Consider the following 25,736-nt stretch of genomic DNA (forward strand, 5'->3'; position numbering starts at 1 on the left):
CCAGTACATTAAAGTTTGTGCCTCTCCTTACATTATGAAAATGAACATTAAAAAAAAACTTTATAGCTCACCCCAATAGGCTCTGAGTGTCCAAATTCATTAATATTATCTCAGTAATATATTAAAATCCAGTTATCTAATAGGATTCGTTATGTATAATTTGCATAAATTGTTTAGTTAAAACGGGTTACCTTCAAAATATGAATGTATGGCAGTATTGCAGTTTAACTTCTACATCCTTCCTTGCGCTCTTTCATTTTATAACGTTGCACCCTAAATATCACCACTAGGTGGCATTAGATATCAATATTATTTGGATTCCAATTCAGGTTATAACAATGAAAATGGCAATAAGTCTGTATTATATTTTTTAAAAATCTAAATTTACATTTACATTTAAATTTAATCATTTAGCAGATGCTTTTCTCCAAAGCGACGCACATCTCATAAGGGTGTTGTTGTAAATAATAAGTTCATATTATAATGTCGTAATAATATTTAGCTTATATTTCCTTTAGAATGCAAAACCTCCAGAGTTTCTTCAAATGTCACTGTTTTCTGGCAACCTTGTCAGTTACCTTCTGACAGTACGAGAGTTCACATGTTTGCTCAGCTGACACCTGGGGATAAGCACATCCCCTAAAGAGCTGTCCCACCACGGGGACAGAAAGACACACTTGTCACCATGACTGTCACCATCTCTCAGAGATGCAGCTGCCTCTTGGATTGCATGACTGTGTATCTCAGAGAGTCTTCAGTTCAGAACTTTTCTCCAAAGCAACTTGCATTTACTTACCCATTTACATTGCTGCATAGTTTTTGCTGTATCCATTCAGAGTTACTACCTTGATCAAGAGCATCACATTAGAAGGTGGGATTTGAACCTGGGTCCTTTCACTGCAAGACACCTGCCCCAACCACTTCGCCACCTGCTGTCCCTTACAGTGTCCAAGCAGAGCAAAGTTAGAAGTGACCAAACTGAACCACACATCCTTAAAATGCTAATCTGATGCGCAAAACATACTCGGCCCCACACTTATGTGTCACTAACAAGCTGTGAGACCTTGCTGGCACCTGTCTTCTGTTCCAGCTGAGATGGTGCCAATGAGGTCCTCCTGGCATCGCTTGGAGTCAACTTTGTTTGCATTGCGCCGAGCCTTACAGATGGCACTTCCTGCAGGACCGCTGTTATGAAAGGAACAGTGTGAACTTACATGGTTACCAGCTCAGGAGGTGTTAATATGTAAAGAGGAGAAATAACTTCAGTGGTATTGCACTTAGGTTATACCATAACCAGGATCAGAAGAGATCTCTGCTGTGTGCAAAAGATATAGAAATCATTACTAGACATTTTCCATTCTTGGTCACTTAGGAAAAGATGCAGCAAAAAAAGATTTTTAAAATCTATTTCTAGCATTTCTAGGAAGCTGTCCAAGCCCCATTCAAAATATGAAGTATCTTTCAAAAGCGTCGAATGTCCATTTGAAGTTTAATTAAGGAATCTACATGTTGACATTCTAGCATGTAGTTTAGGAAATGAACTTAAAAACTGACATCCTCTGGAGTGGACAAAATTGTATGGTTGGGTCTGAGAAGGAAAAATATAGAGTTAAAAAACATGGATTAGTGGACTTCAGATAAACACTATTTACAAAGATATAATTTGTGTCCAGAAAGATGAAGCAAATAATTAATGGTGTGAAGGCTGAAGTTGTTTTTGACCCACCGTTTCACCCAGAGGGGCGGCAATTTAGTTGATGTGTGTGTGTTTGATGGCTAGATCCGCTATAGATTGATCTAAAGAACTGTGAAGGATAAAGAGGCACCGGCTGAGTGCTGGGCTGTACGAGATGCTTTTTAGATGTGATGGGTTATATGAGCCAGGAATATATAGCGTTACTAAAGATACTTTCGAAATGCTCTTGCACAGGTAATGAATCTCTTTTGCTTTTGAGAGACTCCAGTAGTTAAAAGCTGCTTCACAGCACTTGAGTGCCTAACAATAAACCCTCTCTGTGATTAACTTGGAATGTCATATAAGGTCCATAATAATGAGCAGGGCTAATGATAGTAATAAGGGGATAATTATGGGCCCTGTGCTCTGTGCTGTGATATGGCAGGTGAACTTGTCAATTATTTATGCCCTCCAGTCCATTGCAGCTCAGATGTTTGTTGGTTCATTCATTTCCCGAGCACTTGTTTAAGAGCAAAGGCACATTAAACATGAACACATTAGACACAAAGTCATTGTACAAACACGATTAACCTGTGAATTTACACTTACACTTGAATGGAAATGCCTCAGAGGTAATGCATGGTTGTATTGTAATAGTAATGACAGCCTGCTGGGGTTCACTCTGGGAAAAATTGACTTTGAAATACAAAAAAAAAAAAAGAGTATTGTGGGGAAAAGACACGGATTATAGCTGCGACTGAAATAAGAAAAAATAAACAAGAATTCCGGGTTTTGAACAACTACAGGGACGTGAGGAGGTGGGGTCGATGATAAGGAGGAAACCACTGAAAAACTGTGCGAAATTCTGAAATTCATTAATTTCATGAATAATTAATAACTATATTATGGATAATTAAGGTTATTTTAGGTGGCGTGCCTCAGTAGCGTGCCCAACTAAGCGGTCATTGAAATAGATCTACAAATTGACTACATCATCATGTTGTTGTAAAGAAATGAAAATGTGGGCGAAGGGTTTAGAAACAGATATTTTAAATGGATAAACAACTGGCTGCTATTGTTTATTCATTACAGGGCATCACTTTACCGTTTACCATTAATATATCAGACCTGCAGTGTCTTTACACCTTAAAGAGGCAAAAAAAGACAGATTTGCCTGTGGGGTTGGGGGCAGGCGCTGGCTCCCGGGGATAGTGTTTTGTTCACACACACACACACACACACACACACACACACACACACACACACACACACACACACGCACACGCCCACACACACCGGCCACAGACTGTGGTGGCAGTGGCGAGCCGTGGGAAGGCGCCTCGGACCACAGATCTTCCTCCACACGCACGATCGTCACAGAGCCGCTGCGGCGGGGCGTGGAGAGGACGCGCGCACGGGTGCCCCTCGCGCACTGCTTTCCGCGGACGGACCCGCGAGGCGGACGCGCGCGCGAAGCGGACCTGGCGGACGAGCGCTCGGGGGGGGGGGTCAGAGATTCGGGTGTTGATCGCAGCCAGCTCGAGGCTCCCAAGTGCCGTGACACACGAGGAGCGCAGATACTCTTTTCTTCTTTTCTTTTGTTGCGTGGTGAAAACGTGCTCTTCTTGCCGCGCCTTTGCTCCACCAGGCCAGCAAGAAAACTTGTGCCCCCGCGTGCTCCTTCCTTCTTCGCCGCGTTTCTTCGCTGTGTTTTCCCCCCGTTTCACTGTTGGCCTCAAAAAAGCGGAATGAATGACAAAGACAAAGGCTGATGCGAGTCCGCCCGCTCACCTCGCCTCGTCCAAGGAAAGGAGACCGAGCCGGCACAAGAAGAAGATGGAGCGGGACAGCGCCGAGCCGCAGCAGGAGCCGCAGGAGCCGCAGGAGCCCCAGGAGCCACAGGAGTCGCAGCCGGCGGCGCAGCCACTTCAGCCCGGCGAGAAGAAGAAGATCAACCGAGCCCCTTCCCCGGCACGACCCAAGGAGGTGCCCGGCTGGTCCCTCGCCAAGATCCGCGGCGGCATCGGCGCTCCGACGCTCAGCGTGAAGCCGGGGGCCATACACCTGGGCAGCAGGGCGTCCCGACGCAGCCCCGCGGGTGCCAAGGACGCGGCCAAGTCGGAGAAGGGGAAGCTGCCCGGGAAGAGCCTGCTCTCCGTGGTGGGCGCTTCGCCCAAGATCGGCGGCAAGTCGACGAAAAGTGGCCGCAGGAAGGTGTCCGACGCGAGCATCGGCTCCGACGACCTCAGCAAGGACTCGGGCTGCGCCGCCGGCAAGCTGTCGCCCACGGACAGCAGCTCGGAGCTCTCCGACTGTCCCTCGGAGGAGAACAAGCTGTCCACGGACGCGCTGAGCAGCGACACCGAGTCCAGCAGCCGGGGAGCGGGGACCGAAGGGGACGCCAGGGGCCCGGCGGAGCTCGGGAGCGGGCTCTCGGACCCGGCCGGCCGCGGGGATCGACAGGACAAGACCCCCGCGGACAAGGACAGGCTCTCCGTGGGGGTGGACACCGGCGGGGAAGGGAGCGCGTCTCCCGGGGACGAGCGCTCCCTGGCCTCCTGCGACAGCAGGATGCCCGTGAGCACCTCGCTGGCCTTCTCGGACCTCACCGAGGAGTTCGTGGACGGGATGCACGAGGAGTTCGTCAGGGAGATCGAGGAGCTCCGATCAGAAAACGACTACTTGAAAGTACGACGACTTGTTTGTACACATATACCTATTTATAGAATGTATAAAATCGCATGTCTGCGTGTAGGTTTTTAATCCATACGTGGCGGGAGCAGCAGGTGGCGTGCTGGTTAGCGCTGTTCCTATGCAATCTGAGCGTTGTTGGTTCGAATCCCCGCTCCTGCTCTGCTGCCCTTCATCAGCGTACTTACCTTGAATGGATACAGTACGATTACCGTGCTGTATAAGCGGGTAAATTGTTGTGAAGTTCTTTTAACCCTGTATGTCGCCTTGGACAGTCCAAGCGAAACATATCAGCTAAATAACGGTTAGAAGTGATGGTGGCGACACGAAAATGTAGTTTTAAAGATGCTCCAATGAGTCTTGTGTACTGATGCGTGTGAACGGGGCTCGTGCAGCACTGTTTCCTACTGTTTTTTTTTTTTTTTTTAACAATAGCCATTGAATGGATGTGTTTGCGCGCTTCAAATACGAAACATAATTGGACATTTCCTGCCTTTTCCTGCTAATCTGTCAAGTTTTGCGTGGGGCTGAAAAAAATTGCAAACCCATATTGCTTCATCGGGATATTAAAATATCTAAATAACCCAAAACACTGACGAGGGACCGTGCGCAGCCGAATCATTAAGGTTTACACCTTTTTTTTAAATTAGTAAAACGTGGAGTGTCTGTGTGTGTGTGTTTGTGTGTGGACCAGCAGGATGGTTCGGCCGAAAATGTTTTCGTGCGATGGTCTCCTTGGGCGAGACGTGGACATTTTGCCATCAATTCAATTTTATTAATTTATTTATTTATTTATTTTGGTGCCACGTAATGCAGAACACGGAATAACTCAATGGCTGATGAAATATTCCCTCTACTGGTGTTCGGGCATAAAAAGTTATGACACACCGGTACTTGGCAGCATGACACGTTTTGCGTGTTTTTTTTTTTTTTTTTTTTTTTACTAAATGGAAGCATCGTGGTTTTCCACACGCGTTCTTTTGAAAATTCCTTTGGCACGTCCAAGAAACGGAGCGTTTTGGCGCAATACTAATATAACACTTACCGTCCTAATTTCAAGTTTGGATGTGATTTAGAGGAACACTTTCAATGTGTGGCGATGAGAGTCATCACACTCGGACTATGTGTTGTAAACACAGTATGTCTCCCCAGTCAGAGCTGTTTTACCCTCACCTCGCACACACTGACTGAGCTAATTGACATCCATTTATTATCTTTTAATATTTTCGCAATCGAGTCATACTGCGGTGTCCATCTTCATTTACTGATTTCACTATCGACGGTCCAGTTTATTAAAAATGTAATTTTGAAGAAAAAAAATGGCAGTGTGAGAGTAGCTCCGCGAGCACAACGCGACGCCGCAGTGGAACGCGCCCACCACGCGCTACTCACTATTGTTTATAAGGAGGCGGGCAGACCACGTGACGCGCTCTGCGGCGGGTGACCTACATTCTGGCGCGCTGCGTGGCGGCGCGCGCGCGACCCCCTGCGCGAGCCGCGCGATGAAAGGGGTTATGTTTACCGCACGCGTTCCCAGTCCTTATAAATACTTTATCTGGCTTATTACTACGCTACGGCTCCGTGACAGGGATTGCGAGCTTTATACTAATGCTTTTCCACAGTGTTATTATGTAAGGCGCGCGACTCGAAGAACCCCGTCGAAATCTTTTCTTTTTCGCACGTCAGATTGTTAATCGCTGTCCTGCTCCTCTGTTTCGCCCCTTTGTTTGCAGTTTTTGAGCATTTACTCGCTTAATTACTCAAATGAATACGCGAAAGCCGTGTGTTGCCAGACTTTGGGCTTCGCACTCAGCGTGGGGATGTGGCAAAGCACAGGGGAGCTGGAATTTACACTGGTAACAGAGTAATTCTGGCAGAGAAATTTCAAATTTCACTTGGCCACAGCAGTGAACTTTAGTGTGTATATTTGTCACCCTGAAAAACTCGAGATTGAATGAGCCACTAACGGCATTCTACTGAACAAACATCTGTAATAGTACTTGCTGTATATATTATTACTAATATATATATTTTTTAACCACTTTGCCTAAGGTAACTTACATTGCTGTGCACAAATTCATCCATTTTACACATCAGAAAATTCTTACTCTTTCGATCTAGGATAAGTACCTTGAGCCAGTGTACTGCTGGAGAAGCAGATATATATTTTTAATATTTATTAATTTATGACACTTTTCTCCAAAGCGACTTACAATGTTAAGGTACTTAAATAATTTACCCATTTATACAGCTGGGTATTTCCCCTAGAGCAATTCATGGCAATTACCTTTGCTCAAGGGTACTACAGTAGGAGGTGAGATTTGACCTTGGGGTCAAAGGGCAGCAGCTGCAACCACTATGTTACCAGTTGTGTCCTATTATAATATAATATAATATAGAGTATGTAATTATTAAGATGAAGTAATTGGCAGCAAGGTACTTTTCCCTTAAACTCCAACTACATCACACAGCATATGAGGCCTCCTGGAGAAATGCGTATGACTGTTCGAACTTTTTCTACATTACTTGCATGATCAGCAATGTTTCTTAATAATGTTGCTGGAATAGAGGGAGTTCGCTCATGATGCAATAAAGCTGTTGACAGCGTTGAGCACTGTTGAAGAGCAGTTATGGTGAGGATGGAGGTGCCTTTGTCATGACTCTGATTGTCTCACCAGGATGAGATGGAGGAGCTGCGTTCTGAGATGCTGGAGATGCGCGACATGTACATGGAGGAGGACGTGTACCAGCTGCAGGAGCTGCGGCAGCAGCTAGACCAGGCCAACAAGACGTGCCGCATTCTGCAGTACCGCCTGCGCAAGGCCGAGCGCCGCAGCCTCCGCGTGGCCCAGACCGGACAGGTGGACGGGGAACTCATCCGCACGCTGGAGCAAGATGTCAAGGTGCGACCCGTGCTTTTGTGCATGCGTCTGCATGCGCTTGTGCTCACGCCTGTACTGTCCGCAGGTGGACGTACTCCTGAATAGCGGTTATTTTCCTACAGCACTAAATGGATCATTTGCATGTTTTGGCTAAAGTGTTACTGTAAATCTTGTAGACCTACTAGGTTTTGCAAATTTGGAAACTGCCTATTCAAATTCTGGTATAGTCAGCAGCATGTTAGTTCCTTAAAGCAATACAAAGGCAGGTTTCTTATAGCAGCGGAATTATTATGTCTCCAGGCTATATTGTACGTGATGGTTAACGTGCGTTAGCTAAAAGTAAATTGCTGAACGGCTGATACGCAGACGTCGCTTTTACAGTATAGTTTATTATGGTGTGAATGCCTAATGTAACGGGTCATGGTTGTGAAGCTCGGTCATTTTTTAATGCAGCTGTTCATACAAAGCGGCCATTCTCAAACAAGAGGGATGGGGGAGGGGATGATGTCATCTCCCCCAGGCCTGGCCTGCTGTCGCCGTCCCTCACGTAAAATGGAGTATTTGTGATAAAAAAAAGAGGAGAGGAGAAGAAAAGCGGCCTTCATCTGCAAAGCTAACATTGTGCCTCTTTGTGTGGCTCCACTGGCTCGGAGGAAGCCTGTTGCGCTGCCGAGTTTCCAACTTCATCCCGACGCACGGGCACAGCGGCACGGAGGCCCGCAGGGCCATTTAAAGGGCCATTAACACAGGAAACACGCCGTGTCAGTGACTCCGGGTGCACGGATCCTGAAACGGCCTCCAACACTTGTGCAATTGTTTCCGTACACTATGGGCAGAGAGGGCTTAGATTTTGCTGTCACTTTGCTTGCTGTTTCAGTTTGGCCATGAGCCACCCCAACAAATCCTGTCTTTAACCCAACACAGGTTAAGTGGGCTGTGCATCCAGCTTTCCTGCTGTCTTAACACAGCAGTGAGCTTAAATGAAAAGGGTAATTGTAACCTAATGCCAGTGTGTGTTCTCTCACTTTTGGACTTCAACCCCTTTCGTCACAACATCCCAAGTCAACTCAGTGGCACTTTATTCACTGTGAGGCAGACAGGAAGTTGAAACATTTGTGTCATATTTTTGCTTTCAAGTTTTGTCAGTTTGGAATACTTTGTTAGGGATTCAGAAGTAGTATTTCCGGTTAGTGGAGTTTTGATTACCCATATGTATTCCTGTGAATCCTTATATGGAACATTTCCTGCTGCTATTATCGTGTATGTGGGGAGCAGGGATGGGAACTATCAGCTCTGGGTGTGCTCTCTGGGCATCTCCGATCCGTCTGTAACGCAGCGGATCTTTTGGGTTGAGAGGAATGCATTTCCTGCTTTTCGCTGTTCAAACCGCACATCCTCCTACACCCTGTAGTAACTGCTGACTAATGGGGTGATGTGACGTGGTGGGAAAGGCCTCCAGCACGCTCCACTCAGTAGCAGATGAGCAGCACACCATGCAACGTGGAGAATGTCTCCCGCCTACTGGACTCTGCTGCAGTACCTCTTGGACACAAGGAAATAGCAGACCTGGAGAAGGGTAGAGCTGATATGGATTACTGAGCCTAAAATTACTGCATCAGTCATCATCTCCTAAATACACACACACACACACACATTTTCAGAACCGCTTGTCCCATACGGGGTCACGGGGAACCGGAGCCTACCCGGCAACACAGGGTGTAAGGCCAGAGGGGGAAGGGGACATACCCAGGACGGGACACCAGTCCGCCGCAAGGCACCCCAAGCGGGACTCGAACCCCAGACCCACTGGAGAGCAGGACTGCGGTCCAACCCACTGCGCCACCGCACCCCCAAAAATCTCCTAAATACACTTTACCATTATTTATTCATTTAGTTGAAGCTTTTTTCCAGTGCAGCCTGCAATGTTAAAACTGCTTAATATGATTTATCAATTTACTATAATTACTATACTGTACTTTTTACTATAATTCAGAGTAAGTACCTTGCTGAGTGAGAGGTACTACAACAAGAGGTGGGATTGAAACCTGGATCCTTGGAGTGCAAGTCAGCAGCACTAACCACTATGCTACCTGCTGCCCCTTAGGAAGGTGATTAAGATAGACACATAACTGGCAACTATTTATTCAGCAGACACTTTTCTCCAAAGCAACTTCCAATGAACTCTATGTAATTTTATCAGCCCACACACCTTATTCACCAAGGTGACTTACACTGCTAGATACACTACTTACAATGGGTCACTCATCCATACATCAGTGGAACACACTCTCTCTGTCACTTGCACACTGTGGATGGACCTGAACAGCATGTCTTTGGACTCTGGGAAGAAACCAGAGCACCCAAAGGAAACCCACACAGACAAGGGGTAAACATGCAAACTCCACACAGACTGAGTGGGGATCAAACCCTCATCCTCTCACATCACCCAGGTGCTGTGAGACAGCAGTGCTACTCGCTGTACCACCATGCCACACACAAAAAAAAAGCTGAAAATGTGATCATGTGATGCGTAGGCTGAGAATTAATACCTAAATTGTTGGTGCCACGTCCAAGTGTCAGGTGGCTTAAAAATGGCCAGGAGAGAACCGATGGCCATTGACTGAGAGCTGCAGCGTACATCCTGAGATCTCAGTGGACTGTTCAGGTGGGCATCCATTGTGCCCTGAGAGGCCCACATACCGCTGGTGGATGTAGAGACCTCAGCTGACTTCAGTCCTCAGCTTCTGTTCGGAAAGAGGCGAGCCACGTTGCCAGACTCAGGATAAGCACTTCTACCAGCTGAGCCTCTTCGGAGCCCCTGTCATCTGTTTAACATTTTTCAAAGCCATCTATGCGTTGGCTGACCACATTTTACTAGCTTATAATTAGCAGGCATTACCAAAGTGCTCCTTTTGAACTCGGCAAGAAAATATGCAGCATGATCATTACAGCTTCTTCTAGGACGGTGCAGCTGCAACACTGCTGACAAGTAGGGAAAAAAGAATTGTTCCACACACACACACACACACACACACACACACACACACACACACACACACACACCCGAAGCTCTGATGGTCATGTGGAATACACAATACCCTACCGAGAACAATGGGTTTGAAGGCCATGACAATGTCATGTTTACTGTACCAGCCATGTCCTCCTTTCAAGCTCCTATCAAACACGCCCTGGTCAAGCACTCTGCCTCCCACCGTTCCCCAGTTGAACAAGTCCTGCGAGCTCCGAGAAACAACACACACTTGGGGCCCGTCTTTGCATATCAAAGCAACACCTCTGGATGCAATAAACCCCAGCAAACGTGGTGTGGAAGTATCAGTAGTCGTGAAATCCCCTATAAATCAGTCTTGTGTTAACAGGCCCAACTGTTCATTAATAATGGTGCTAGATTGGTGACTGCTGAAAGGCAGCACGATCACTATAAAACACGATGTTGCAGCATAAGGGTACACTTCGGGAAGCCTCCCAAGCTGTTAATGAAAAGGGGTATTGATTTTACAATGCAGGCTTCCTCATTGCATACAGCAGGGAGAGAATAGCTCTGTGGGCAGGACTTGGGCCTCTAGGGATCGGTGCCGGAGAACAGGGCTCTCCCTGTCGCTCTCTGCCAGGACAGTGGCATATAGATGAGCCTTGTGGGTCACAGCTGCACCCTGGCATCCCTTCAAGGGGAGAATCCCAGCTCGTGGGATGCACAGAGCAGGGCCTCTGTCCTGTCACTCTCAGGCGCGCTGAATAGAACTGGTGTCTCTGCACTACTGTTCACGAAACGCCGCCCCTCCTCAGCTTTGTTCAGTTTGAAAGTTGCAACTAACTGCCTAAAAAAGAGCAGGGAGATCCTACTAAAGAATAAACCATGTCTAAGGTTTACTCTATGATGCTGTGAGCTATGCCACTGGTAGTTCCATTACCAGAAGGGTCACCCATGATGGACAGGTTTCAGTGGAGCTTCCAGACAAAGAACAGATTAGGTAGAAAGGCATGGCCATCTACTCCTGAAAAGAACGCCAATGAAAACCCTATAAATCATAACAGAACGTTTTGCGATCAACATTTCAATGCCACACATAGGGTCGCCACAAGTCGTAAGTGACTTGACAGCAACTAAGGTTTGCTCAGCTGGTAGTGTACTGGCTAGAGCTACTGCCTTTGGACTTAAAAGTTGTAAGTTCAATGCCCACCTCCAGCTGTAGTATCCTTGAGCAATGTACTCACCCTAAATTGCTCTAGTAAAAAATTACCCTGCTGTATAAAGGGGTAAATAGCTATAAGTACTGTAAGTGTCTCAATGAATAAATTTATAGGATTACATTTTACTAATATCGCTTCGAATGAGTTCATATGATTAGAAGTCACAGATGTTGTCTGCTTGGGGAAAAGTGGTCCTAATACCTGTGGGCTTGTGAAGGTCCACAGCTGGTGTTGTACACCTTTCAAAATTAATGTTGTGGGGGACTGAGGTGCCATGTCTGGTTTCATCGTGTACGCTGATACTTTTAAGTACCGTGTCATGTTTGATTTGTGCTTGCACCTACATGCCCCTTTTAAGTCCCACAGTTGAATATGCTTTAACTAAATGGGTGTGTTGAGATTTAGTTTTATGTGACTGTGCAGATACGGGCATAAATTATTTCCCCACAGCGTCATTAAATGAAGTCGGTTCGCTACAGCAACGTGACAAAAGTTTTTGCTCAGTGCATGACAATATGAATACAATATCTGATCATTTCAAAGAGTTTCATTCACATAATGCAGATCTTATCAAAAGTAATGTTAACAGAGCATGCGACTGCCACCTGGTTTCAGCATTTCACAGGTGAACGTGAACCTAGTCAACACTGGTTCATGACATTTAAAATAAATTTAATTTAGGTGTATATCTGGGTCTTATTTAATTTTTTCCTGGGTCCCTTGGACTGAGCTGTATGATGAAATATTGAAGTTGTACTGCTACCCATGTACATTAATCTTACTGTGCAGAAATAGGAATGTACAAAGTAATTTAGAGAGGAAATTACCATGAGCCTCCAAAATGACCTTGTTCTGGCCTTCTACCTGTTGGGCCAGGTGGCGAAGGATGTGTCCATACGCCTTCACAACGAGCTGGAGACCGTGGAAAAGAAGAGGTCCCGGCTGGAACAGGAGAACGAGGACCTGCACCAGAAGCTCCAGGAACTGGAGGTGGCCAAGCAGGTGCTACAGACCGAGATGGAGAAGGCCAGAGAGGTATGTCCGAGGGGGACTGGGGTTCCGTGCAAGGCTGGACTACAACCCAGTGGTCTGCTGGGAAGCCACAGCTACTTCCCAGGTTCGCTTTAGGTGAAACCATTCTGATTAATGCTGGGAGATGAAAACTGGCCTTCATCTGTTTGGTTTGGGTGAAACAGACCAGGGAGTGGCATGGTGTACTTTTTTGGTACTTTCGGAGGTTACAATTAAAAGCTATTTAAATAAGGCTTTTGCTAGGTACATGTTTAGATTTTACATGTTGCTTTTAATATGATTTTAAAGTCTTTGTTCCCTTATTGGACAAATATAGCTTGTCGTGTTGTTGCAGTAGTGATGTGACTACACTTGAGGTGACAGCAGAGATTTGTACAAGACAGCGTTCCTTTGTGAGAAGAGCGCTGTGTTTTCAGTTAAGGGTTTGCATCGGTGCACTGAACACTAGCAGGAGCCAGTCTGTGGACTTCTTGGCATAGCTGGCATTCTCATGGACCAGCTTTTTCACCCTGGTGCCAATACATTCCTCCTGTCCAGTATCTGCAGTTGGAAAGAATATTACAGGAAAACTTTCAGGAAAGATGGAGACAAGTGTGAGAACTGAATGTGCCTGAATGATATCCAGTGTGCGTGGATGGCAGATGTGTATCTTGTTTATTGGTTTGTCCCAGCCACATTGACAAGCGGAGGTTTCAGGACAAGGTGACCTTGTGGTCACACTCATTTACTGGGAGCGGAGGTGTGCCCAGGCTATACAGTGTGTGTCTGTCTTCGCTTTTTCATTGATTCTGACTGTCACTGAATTGCTTTTACTCTGGCTTTGTGGGTACACAAGAGAAATGATGGCAGATAAAGGTCTGTTCATCATTTATCATATACCCGTGAAGCTCTCTGCGGGAGTACATTGCATTAATAACTGGAGTAAACACAATTGGATGGCTGGATCGAAAATTATACATTTTAAATGTATACATTAGAACAGTTTTGCCCCAGCCACAGTTCATTAATTTATACTAACAATATCTCATGTTATCCTACAATTCTCTCTAGCTCACTTTCACCATTTGTTCTGTATGCTTTTCCCACTGTACCCATCTCACGACAGTCAGTTTTTCATCTCCTAAATGAACTGATCTATTCAGTACCTGAAATACTCCAGTTTGTGACTGTAAGGAAGGATTCAGGGCATAAAGGCAAAGGGGAAGGTGAAGGCTTGAAGCTACAGCCTGGCACGGCACTGAAATGGGAACAAAGGAGCTGATGATGAAACCTCACCCCAGGAAACTCGTCATTCCCACATCCTTGTTCCTCACTGCAAATACACTGATCAGTCCTCCAGCTGTTCTGAAGCTCCAAAGGTAATTAGGCAGATGGGGGGTCTGCAGCAACAGCACAGGCAGAGATGAATGAGACTGGGGTAGATATCTCAGTGGGGTGTCTGAGGATGGGGGCTGAGGGGCCACTTCAATGATAAGAGAGGACAAGAAGGACAGGAGGTGTCAGGTTGTCTGATAGTCTCTCCCCTAGGTAGGATGCCATGGTGCTGGTTTAATCGTGTTTATCCATGGATCTTTGCAAGGATTGTGGTCTGGAAGCCGTGTCGGGTTGCGCTTTTAGGCACTTCCCCTTTGGGTGGAACCTAACATCAGACATTCAGGAAGGGTGACTTCATTGTCTACAGAAGAAGCCCTGAGAGTCAAAGAGGAAGATAGAGCTTGTGCAAAATATCAGGGACAGCTCTCTTGTGACTTGTTTCTCATAATTTTTGTTCCTGTCTCATCAACTGATCTGCGCAGAGTTAATCTCTCATAGTCGATGGACTGGTACTTTTGCACAATAAAAATACACACATCTTTGTTTCTGTTTCAGCTGCTTGTTAAAAGTGAACTGCAATAACATTAATCCTATATGTTGTATGTATGTTGCATATTGGTTTGTTTGTTCTCCAAACAATCCATCGGCTTTTCAAAGCGTGAGAAAGCAGTTTACAGCTCTCTGCATGGTGGGATTTAACAGCTAGTCCATTGCTTTATTGTTTCCACGTTCCTGAAATGGGTGCTGCAGCAAGGGAATTAACATGTCCAATTAACAGTCATCAACCTTCCTGCTGACTTAAACAGCTGTTGAATCCCTTTCAAAATCTTTCCTCTGGATTATCCGGCCTGTGGTGCGCCTTCCAAAGGTTTTTTCAGTGCATAATTTTAAAGATACTGCTTTAATAAGGCCTTTCATGAATCTCATTGATGAAGGTTTATGTTGAAACCCACTCATGCTTACCATGAGACTTCTTCAGAGTAGAGAGACAGCAAGAACTCACGGAAGGCTTTTTTGGATGTGGTGCAGAGGCAAAAAGAAGCACAGACAAAGGAACCTTAACCGGTTAATTTTGGAGTCAACTCATGTCGCACAAAGAGGAGTTCCTGTTGGAAACCCAGTGTCCTTTGCAGCATTTCCATGACCTGGAAGGCCAGCGACCTGCAGAAAGGGACAGGAAAAGCACAGAGCTCACACACGTGGGCGGGACATGAAGCTTTTCCTCACAGCAGGGACGCTGAACAGCGCTTCAGCCACTTTGTTGAGCTATGGCACCAGCGTAGCAATAATACATAGAACAGATTTCCCACAGCGCGAGGAAGCAGTCAGTTCAGACAGCAGACAGCATATATAAAAGTGATGAAGGATGGGTCCCTTTGACAGCGTGCTCACTGACAGAAAGAATCTGTGTATTGGAACCCCGTCAAGATAAATGAGAAGTAAATTCAACTACATCATGCTATTCTTTGGAAATCCCGGTGTTTCTTTTGGTACCAGAGGAGAGAACAAAGAAGACAGACATCTTAAGTATTTTTTTAAGCTGTCCTTGTAATGTATTCCTGATTTTGCCCATCTTGTAAGTGCTAGATTGTGCTGTAAGCATTTGCAAGGGTTAGAATCAATTTAAGTGCTCTTCTGTTAGGGGCCATTGTTGTCTGGAAAACATTGAAATGCAGAGATGGGGGGAAAACACAAAGCCGAGACGGCCTGGTCGGTCGACCATCCCGCTTTCCACGCTGCAGCTACGAGGTGTCACTGATCATTTCGACTACAACCGTTGCTCTCCTCCTCTAGGATATACATCCATGTATGTCAGGTGTCGTGAAGATTGTTTCCAGAAAATCCCCTGTGAATGCTGTCAGTTTAACGTATTGATGCACAAGTGGAGAGAACCACCCGCATACATTTGATGTATGAGCTTTGAATAAGGGCTCCACTATCTGACCAAAGAGTGGCCATTCAGCCAAAAGGCAAAGGCTGACCTCGACCCAAAACCTGCCAGAAACCTTTGGAATTCCATGCTTCATTCATTCCCTAGCGGCAGTGTATGTGATTCATGTCAATCCAGCTCTTGTCAGTCATCTGGGGCACCCCTTCAGCTGATGTAAGAGCTGTATTATATTTATAGTTACTCAGGAGCCCCCTGAGGATCAAATGCAGACCTAGATCCCTTTCCGAGAGCAGGTGACAAAGACAATGAAAGCTATTCTGTAGCCAGCAGAATAGGCCTCCTGTCCTGATGACGTCTTTGACTTCTGGCCAAAAGTTTGCTCTGCAGAGAAGTTTCTTCTAGTAACAGTGGATTGTACGGTATCTCATTTAATTGCTGTGTCTTCTGGATGTAACTTTTACACCTCATTGAAAACACAACAGACTTCCACTTCCCAACTTTCCCCATTTTTCTTGGAGTGTTCTTTTTGTTCTTGGTATCCCGTCCAAGGATTGTACCGTCTTGCATCCCAAGTGCCTGTGATGGGCTCTGTACCATCACAGCGCTACACTAGCAAAGTTCTTATGCAACAGATAAGTCTTTGTCCAGGCAAATAAAACCTTTCTTGGAAGATGTGTGCTCATTTTAGTTAGCTGAAAGAAAGTTTTGTCTTTGTAAACTGATTTCTTCAGCTACATTAGACCGTTTGGCTGAAAGTGGACAGGCTGAAGGCAAAGTTTCTTTGTGAGGGAAAGCCTTTGTAAACTTGAGTGCGGTAGAAAATGATGAGCACAAATGCACATTTCTGCATGTGAACAAGTCTGAATGTCAACATCACTGTCTTTGTAGTTGGCCTGTCATTAGTGCTTTACTGCATTGCTACTGTGCCCTGTAACCTTGGTAATGTGATCTTCCTACCTGAAAAGGTTACATAAAACCTAATTGCTCAGGTAGTGGCCCATCTTGCTCAGTCTGATTTGACCTGATGTGAATGGTCCTTTAGGCACAAAATTTTAAAAATAGATACCAAAAAGTAGTACTAGTGTGTGGATAATGAAGGCATACAATTGACATTTGAAAGATAATGAGATAATTTTTGTTCATGTTTGATAGGTGCTTCATGACAGTGTAGAATCCCATAGAATTTTCTAGAATTCTGTATAAATGGTTGTTTTTAAAGCTCTTTGTTGTGGCACTTTCAAGTATTTGAATTTTACATCACTTTGGAGAAATGCATCTCAAGTGCAAATAGCAAATGTGAATGTAGAATGTAAATGTAAAACTCATGGAAGTAGACTGCACACTTTTACTGATGGGTGACACGTCACCTGTGAAATCACACAAAGTAAACTCCTGTGGGCTGTAACAAAAGTCACTTACTGCCCAGGTCCAAACTTGAGAGATTTTTGCCTTGTTGTGAAGAAAGGCACAGAAGTACTGACTCATTTAGCAGAATTAAAAAGCTTGAATAAAACTGTAGCATGCTAAGTTTTTTATATATATATCTAATATACATAATATATGTATATATGGGGTGGCGCAGCGGGTTTGGCCAGATCCTGTTATGTGGTGGGTCTGAGGTTCGAGTCCTGCTTGGAGTGCTTGCAGCGGACTGGTGTCCCGTCCTTGGTGTGCACCCTCTAGTCTTACACCCTGTGTTGCCAGTTTAGGCTCCGATTTGCCACGGCCCCGCTTAGTACAAGTGGTTTCAGACAGCGTGTGTATATATAAAATATACTGTACACTATATATAGGAAATTAAAGGAAAAGGCTACAGCAAAAGCAGTATATTTCTTGAGAAAACATCCACTATTGGTGGGACATTTCACATATAAGACTACAGTCACTTAAACCCAAGACTGTGCTCTAGCCATAAGACATGCAGAAGGTGTCCAGTGATGCAATTAAAGTCATCTGGTTATTTTATTCCAAAAAAAGCTCTGTAGCAAATTTTTTAAGCTGTCATTTTGTTCTGAAAACAAAACCAACCTCACCTCTCTGTATATCTTGAATGCTTGGGAGCTGTAAGCAGTTGCTGTGAAGCACTAATGAAGAGATAGTGTGAGCAATGCCAAGAATGGGACACTGATCCTTTAGCTGAGCATCTGTCTATATTAACAAGATGCCATCCCAAGACTTAATAAGCATCAAGCGTTTGGGATTCTCTAATGAGCCCAGTGCCACTGGTGTGTGATTGATTTCAGCCTGGTGAAGGTGCTTTGTTTTTTGTTGGCTTCTTATGGGCTTGCTATGCATTTGCTCACAGGTCTGGTCAAACTGAAATAGGGCATATTAAAGACATAAAACCCAGACTGAAGAGCTGTTCACATCATAGATCCATACCTGGCGTTGTCACAGTGTCCATTTGCCTGTCTTTTTTTTTAATGTGTCAGCATGACCTTATTGTTTACAGATGGAACGGGTTCAGCTGGTATGTCAGTCCTCAGAGTATTTGGTCTGCTGACTTCTTAAGTAAAGGAAGAGAGAACATGGTTAATGTAGGCACTCTGAACACTTATTCTTCTTAAGTTGCACAGTGGGCCAGTTTAATATCCATTGCATTTTGTGTACTCGTGGAAACAAAACAGCTGACTGAGTATATACAATTACCTGTATCTCATTTGACATGTCTGTCAGTCTCACTTGAGACATACATCAACAGGTACCATAAAGATAAAATTTAGCCCAAAAGCATGGAAAATATATTCACACTATGATCCATAAATGTCTAAAAGCAATGATTGTGACTGTCATTATTACAGGCTTTGAACTAATGTGTGTGTTTATTTGCAATAGGTATATGAGCAGGAACTTATACATACTGGCAGTCCTTGATTTACAACAACCAGGACACATGATTGCCGTCCCATCAAACGTATTATGTTATTATTATTGAGGTGTGAAATTAGGTCGTAACATCTAGTGATGACCACTCCATCTGCTGCACCAATAACTGTATATTCTTATTGACTTACTGGGTCTATAAACTATTGTATTTTGTTTTAAAAAAATATCTTGCCATACAGAACATTTCATTTGTGATTCCATCTAAGTTACTTTTTCTTTGAAATTGGTAGTAAGCGAAAATATCAGTGATCTGGTGATGCAGAAAAGAAAGAGTGAAAGATAATATTTCGAAATGAAAGTGAAAACAATAATCACTCACACAGGCTGAAACTGCTTGTCCCAAGCAAGAGCGCGGCGAGCCGGAGCCTAACCCAGCAACACAGGGCTCAAGGTTGGAAGGGGAGGGGACACACTCCGGATGGGGCGCCAGTCTGCTGCAAGGCATTTCAAGCAGGACTCGAACCTCAGACCCGCCAGAGAGCAGGCCCTGGCCAAATCCGCTGCGCCACCCCAACCCTCATTGAAAACAATAATGCACTATGAAAATACTGTATAATGTACTATAATATTCTTAACTATATTAGAATTATTTTAACATGAATAATGTGTGAAATTTGCTAAAAATATAAATTATTCAATACAGCGTGCGTGCTGTTTATCATTAAGGGTTGAAGCATAAAGGTGTTTGTAATTTACGATGAAGCTGTAGGAAAAGAAGCCCATCATAAGTAGAGGACTACCTGTATATGTGAGTGAAATGACATTTCTCCATAAAACAAAGCATTTTGAGCAGTATATCGCTCTTCAATGATCACAGCACATTGCTGTTCCCCCATTCAGCCTATCCCAAGTCAAGTACTTTGAGAGGCAAGTCACCTTTTTTCTTCTACTAAAACAAATATGAAACAATGGGGGTGAAAAGAACCTTATGATGACCAAACAAAATTTGTGCACATCAGAGGGGATGTGGAACAAAAACGCATGACTGGGTCACCTTTCATCCATGTCCCAGTGCACCATGTAAACAGTGACTTCATCGCAGTGCTTCTGTGGAATTAGCATCTTTCTCAAGGCCACCACATGACAGCACCACAGAATACATTGTTAGAGATAAGAGGAGGGCGGTAAGCAAGACTGCCCTGTCGGATTATAATTTCCAAGGATAATGTCTTCATTAATGCCCATCTAAGCAAGGCTAAGCGAGTTCCAGTGAAGATGAAAAGATCAGTGAAGAGTGCAAAAAAGCACAACGCATGGCCCAGTCAAACTCCTTAATGACCTACCTCACTACTGCGTTTCATAATAAGATGTCTTATCCAAGGGCTCTGCTACCATCTGCCACAGATTTACCATTTGAAGTCAAAACGGCTACATTAATTTCCCACACAGGTACTGTAAATATGCCATCTTTGACCGAATGAAGATCAGTAAAAATAAACGCACACACGCGCGCACGTGCGCACACAAACCGCTTGTCCTGAGCAGGGTCGCGGCGAGCCGGAACCTAACCCGGCAACACAGGGTGCAAGGCTGGAGGGGGAGGGGACACATCCAGGACGGGACGCCAGTCCGTTGCAGGGCACCGCAAGCGGGACTCCGCTGCCTCAGACAGCTCCTTCACCGCCGCCTTTAACGAGCGGGCTCTAATATCAAACTCCCCCAGCAATAATACTGTAGCTGATTTAGCCACAAACCCTCTAACACCAACCTCTACTGGCCTCACATGAGCCCGCCAACTACGGTCCCAAGCCTCTGCCACCAGATCAGCATACTTTAACAGTTTCCGCTCGTATGCCTCCCCAATAGCATCCTCGAACGGCACTGTTAACTCTACAAAATACACAGTATGCTCACCCTCCGAATAGAACACCATGTCCTGCCGCAGTGAAGTAACAGCGGGACCTGGATCTGCTTGCCCACATCAGCCAACAGCTTCCAGTCCCGTGCGTTACCTCACCTACCAGGGCACATCTGCCCTTACATAGTGCTACTCTCTCCTGCCCGCACAAAACCAATTGCTCTAGCTGAGCTGCCAATAGGCAGAGAATTAACAACTTGCCGCTTACTCTCAAACACACCTGCTAAACATCTAAGAACTTGATTATGGCACCAAGTATAGTGCCACTGCCCCAAACTAACCTTACACCCTGACAAAATGTGCCTCAGCGTTGCCACACCACCACACAACTTACAAGAACCATCGCCACCTGCCCACTGCTTAACATTCTGTGGCGCTGGTAACACATCATCCTCACTGGCGGCACCACCTTTCTTACAAACTCGTCTTTTGACTCCACTAGAGTCAGCTCCAAACCCACCTTTGCACTCTTATACTCCTCCACCAAACTTGATACTGGCAGCTTCAACATGCCCTTACCATATAATGCTACCCTACTCAAACAGCGTGGCACTCCCAGCCATCTCCTTATCGCTGCACTAATAATCCGCTCGAGCTTCTTCACCTGCCGAACAGAAAACTCGTACACTGTAAGTGGCTACCTAACACGTGGCAAGAGCCCGAACTGCAGACACCACAACTTTAACTTCCCAGGGAGGAGGGACGCATCAATGCTCTTTATGCCTTCCACAATTACCTCCCTGAGTGCAACAACCTGCTCCTTATCGCTTGACACAGAACTATACCATCTACCCAAACTCTTAACTGGCTTCTCCAAAATAGAAGGAATCACTTCCTCGTCGATACAAAAGTTCTCCTTTACCACCTTCCCACCAACAATTGAGAGACTCCTTGATTTACTTGGCTTAACCTTCAACTTAGCCCACTTCAAGTTCTCATTGAGCTTAGACAACAAACGACGCTTACAAGGAGCCGTAGCCGTAACGGTCTTCACGTCATCCATAAATGCTGTAATGGGGGGTAGACGCGTCCCATCCCACAGCCTCTCACCACCAACAACCCATTTGGAAGCCCTTATTATAACTTCCATTGCCATTGTGAAAGCCAATGGCGAAACTGTACAACCAGCAATAAATACTCATTCTCCCTTAAAAAAACTATTGTTTGGTATTTCACCACAAAACAGCAAAACTTGTCCCAGATGAGACCGATAGACCCAGATCTCACTCTGCATGCCCACTTTAAAGTCTGAACAATTGTTTGATTTTAACGTTTTAGACAAGTTTATGCACACAAACACGCAAGCCTATTTTTGGTGCCCAACAATGGGTTGAGCATTGAACAGAGCTCACGGGCAGCACAGAGCCAGGTGGTCGGTGCCCAAGGCCAGAGCCAGAGCAAAGGGCTGTAAAGGCTGGTTCAAATGGCGCTCGAGTGCTTGTTTGTGTGTGCTCCACTGAACACATGGAGAGCACATGGAGACTCCCTTAGCAACAGTTGCCATCAGCTCAGGTGTCCGCAAGTGGGGGGAGGGAAATTTAGCGAATCAGCAGTCCTGTGTGGAGACAATGCAGTGTAAGTTGTCTTCGAAAAAAAGGGGGATGTCGGAGGGGACCTGAAAGGACAGGTTCATTCCGGTGTGAATAGCTGCGTACTCATAAGTGTGGGACCTTTTTTACGAACAATTTTAAGCTAAATTAAAATTTGCATCTAGCAGGAAACATGTATAGTTATTAAAAATGATACTTAGTCTTATAAGTTGACTTAAACACCTTTGTTCTTCCATTTCACCTTTGCTGTACTTTGTTGTTTTTGGAAGGTGTAAATATCCTTTTGCACATCTTCTGTTCAAAAGCAGCTGAGAAACAAAAAAGGAACAATTTTCTCATGTCATCATGTCTTGTGCTTGTTATGAAGCAGGACCATTTTGCTAGGAGAGGATTTCAAGTATTTCAGTTTCCTGTTCTCCTGCTTTTCCTATTGACCAGTTTCTGTCTCTTTGCCAGCACCATTACCAGCCCAGTGTAAGAGGACAGAAGCAGTTGTCATGGAACCCTATTATGGTCTATGGTAGTGGCTGTCAAATGTGCAACAGAGGCCCTGCCCAAATCAAAGCCTGCTGTTTAATGGGAAAAAAATTTGCCTAAGTCATCACTGCCATTTCTATTTACTTGCCAAGGAAAACACCATGTTTTCCTCCTTCAAGAACCATTTTGCTAATTCTGCATTTTAAAGTTATGCACATTAAGTTTAGGTTACTGTGAAGAAAGGGCCTAATGTAAGCGTGATGTTGTGAATAAGAAATGACAAAAGGATCTGTTGGGAAGCCATTTGTACTGTGTGCCTCTTGGGGTGGCTGTAGCAATAGGGTGGGTGTTGAAGTGGAAAACAGTGGGGGTGTAGCTCACCCCCTTGCCTTTAAATCCCATAGCGTTTTGTGCAGCTCCAAGCCCAGCCCTTTCCTGCCCCTGCTTCACTTAGCTGGATCCTCCCCTCTTCCAGTGCCTCTGTCAGATGAAAAGGAGAAGTCGTCCAGGGTTAAGCAGCATGTCACTGCAGATTAGCACTTGACGAATTCACACAATGGTTGCACTGCAAAATAAATGAACATCCTCCATTTCAATTCCCATTACAGAAAGAATGCAGTATTTTACATTTCTGTCCTATCACATGTCACTGGAGTAAATAGTGCTCATGCAGACAAAATAGGTACTAATACAGGGGATAAGACACTCTCATCATTTGTTGGCTTGAATTTTTTCTGACAGAACCATAGTTCAAGGGAAAATAAAAATCTGGACTGAGTGGTGTTTGACCGCAGATGGATTCCCAACCTTTGTTTAGCCCCATTTGGGCATGAAAAATTCCCCTCGCCATTTATCCCGTTACTGCCTGACAGATTCATTAAGGCGAACGTGAAACTATTTTTTCCTGCACTTCTCTGCGTTGTGACCCTATCTATCTGGATCACCTGCGATCCACCACCCCATTAATTCCTCAACCTGCAGAGTCAGCAAATCCCATCCTTTCCTCCCTTCTCTACCATCCTTCTTTTCATCTTCTGTTTACTCTGTATCCCTCTTCTTTATCCTCTCTTCTTATTTACCATGATATCATGTAATATGTCTCACCTGGTTTTCAGAACCTTTAGATTTACAGAAATGTTTATTATTTGACTGAACAACTTTCATGAAGAAAAGTGTTCTCCATCCCCCCATCCTTCCATAAAATACCTGTAACCCACCTCATGTGGCTTAACTAAACAATTATCAAATACTGTACAGTAATTGGCTTTGGTTCTTTCAGGAGCAAAAGTGTAAGCGCTTTTGTGTGATACATCTGGCTTTGAGAGATGCTATGAAAAACGGTGTTTTCTTTCTCTTTCTGAACCTGTCTGCAAAGTCTCCACTTCCTATACAGGACCACAGTTTGCAACTGAAGTCAAGCATCAACTGGACAGTAGGCTCAGCCATCAAACCTCATCCAGTAACATTCCAACCTCTGAAAACATACAACTACCGTGCATAATGTGTGTGACAAAATATATATATACATGGCAGCAGTTTCACTTGACACACTGTCGAAATGCAAGTGATTTCCAAACTCAGAAGTACCCAAAGGCTTTGAAGCAGAGATATGTTTTTATGAACATTTTAATTTATTAGTCTGTTCATTCATTCTTTTATTTATTCATATATCTATGAGAAGCCTTTTAATTTGATTCTGCATGAGTGCAGTGAACAGAGTATTACCATATTAGGCCAGTATACATATGTGTAGGTGCCCAAATCTGGTGGAGCTCTTTTGCAAGGCATCCTGCCAGATTGCATCAGCTCGTCCATGACATGAATTCCTGGGAGACTGCGAGGCTTGTGGGTGAGAAGTTATAGACTGAGTGTGACAGGGAGAAAATGTGCGTGTATGCAAGTGTCTGCACGTGAAATTGAGTTAGAAAAGGATTCAATATTCTCCTTTCTGAGAATAGCAAGGTTCTATTTGATTTCAGCTCTCTTCACTAAACAACACAAAAAGTATTAGAAAGTGTGCCAATGCAAAGTCAATGTTGTCATCATGACACAATTCCAATTTAATCGATTTAACAATGAAGTTTTAGAGCCATTAAAGGTTTTTAGCCACCAAACTGTGAAGTGCTGTCAGCAGATAGATATGTGCTGGTAATTGCATTTGATGCAGTGCATTTTAGTGTCGAGGCATGGATTGAAACTCTGCGTTGTGGTTTTATTGCTGAGTCTGCTTGCTTCCGAACAATGACCATGTTTTTTGCTCGAAAGCAAAGCCGACTGTTTCTATGGAGGACAGTCCTATTTTTTCTGGTTTTCTCAATTTAATATATTCATCATTTTGCTCAGTTGCCATGGAGATGGCTCCCAGCGATAGCTTACATTGCAGACTGCTGCAGCATGCTGTGTGTGTTTCCTCTAATGTACAATTTGACAGACTAGAGGGAAAAATTTATCCCCTCACCATTAATGTACAGTGGATTCAATTCTTGTTTACACGTTACAGATGTACTACTTGGCACCTTTGTACTTGCCTACACTTGGTTGACTGTAAATGATGCCTTTGTGTTTGGACAGTCCCAGGAACTGGGCTTATTTCTGTGTTTATCACCAATGTTTGTTTCTTTATTTTTGACAGAATTCCCTGAAGAAGAGAGGACCTCGGCAGTCTAACAAACCAGACAAGAAACTATCTCCTCAGGTAATCTGTCCTTGTGGAGCTGAGTCACACTCAAGAACAATGGCTCAGGTTGTCACTGCATAAAGGAGATGTATGCACAGTGATATCCTTTGAATCTCAGCTGTGACTCTGACAGTGATTCGCTGTTGGTGCTGGAACTCAGAAGGGATTTTATTACCTCAGTGAACATCACAGGTCCTACAAGCTAAAAACAAAAAATATATATTCAGTCACCTCCCCACTATTCCGTCTCCTATTATCTGCCTTTCTATTTATCTGGTTTGTGATTATTAATATAATTACCATTAGTTCCTGCTAACTGGCATTTCTAATGAGAAATTTATATACCTACTAAAATGTTTTCATTCTGCATTCATACTACAGGCTAAACAGTGAAGTCATACGATCGTTGGGTGTCATTATTCTCTTTGCCAATGCATTCAAGATATACAGGACAAGATGTTATACCCCATGCGTATATTACAACAGCTGTACACAAGGATCCAGTCCAACCAACATCACCATGAAGATAGTGATACTCACCACAGAGAACATCATCCAGAATCTCATAAAGATGCATAACTGTTAACCTTGCCA

The 25,736-nt window shown here is 44.6% G+C and overlaps 1 protein-coding gene across 4 annotated transcripts in view; it reads left to right on the forward strand.

The window, feature by feature from the left end:
• Positions 1-2,975: 2,975 nt before the first annotated feature.
• mtcl2 (microtubule crosslinking factor 2) overlaps positions 2,976-25,736 on the forward strand; it is a 37,904-nt gene continuing 15,143 nt past the window's right edge. For all 4 annotated transcript variants that reach the window (XM_018737741.2, XM_018737742.2, XM_018737745.2 and 1 more), the window contains exons 1-4: positions 2,976-4,363; positions 7,045-7,269; positions 12,334-12,492; positions 25,098-25,160. In XM_018737741.2, coding sequence (XP_018593257.2) covers positions 3,428-4,363; positions 7,045-7,269; positions 12,334-12,492; positions 25,098-25,160 — 1,383 coding nt within the window. In that variant the 5' untranslated portion in view covers positions 2,976-3,427. The remainder of the gene's footprint in view (positions 4,364-7,044; positions 7,270-12,333; positions 12,493-25,097; positions 25,161-25,736) is intronic.

This window comes from Scleropages formosus, chromosome 2 (assembly GCF_900964775.1).
Source record: "Scleropages formosus chromosome 2, fSclFor1.1, whole genome shotgun sequence".
NCBI classification, from domain to species: Eukaryota; Metazoa; Chordata; class Actinopteri; order Osteoglossiformes; family Osteoglossidae; genus Scleropages; species Scleropages formosus.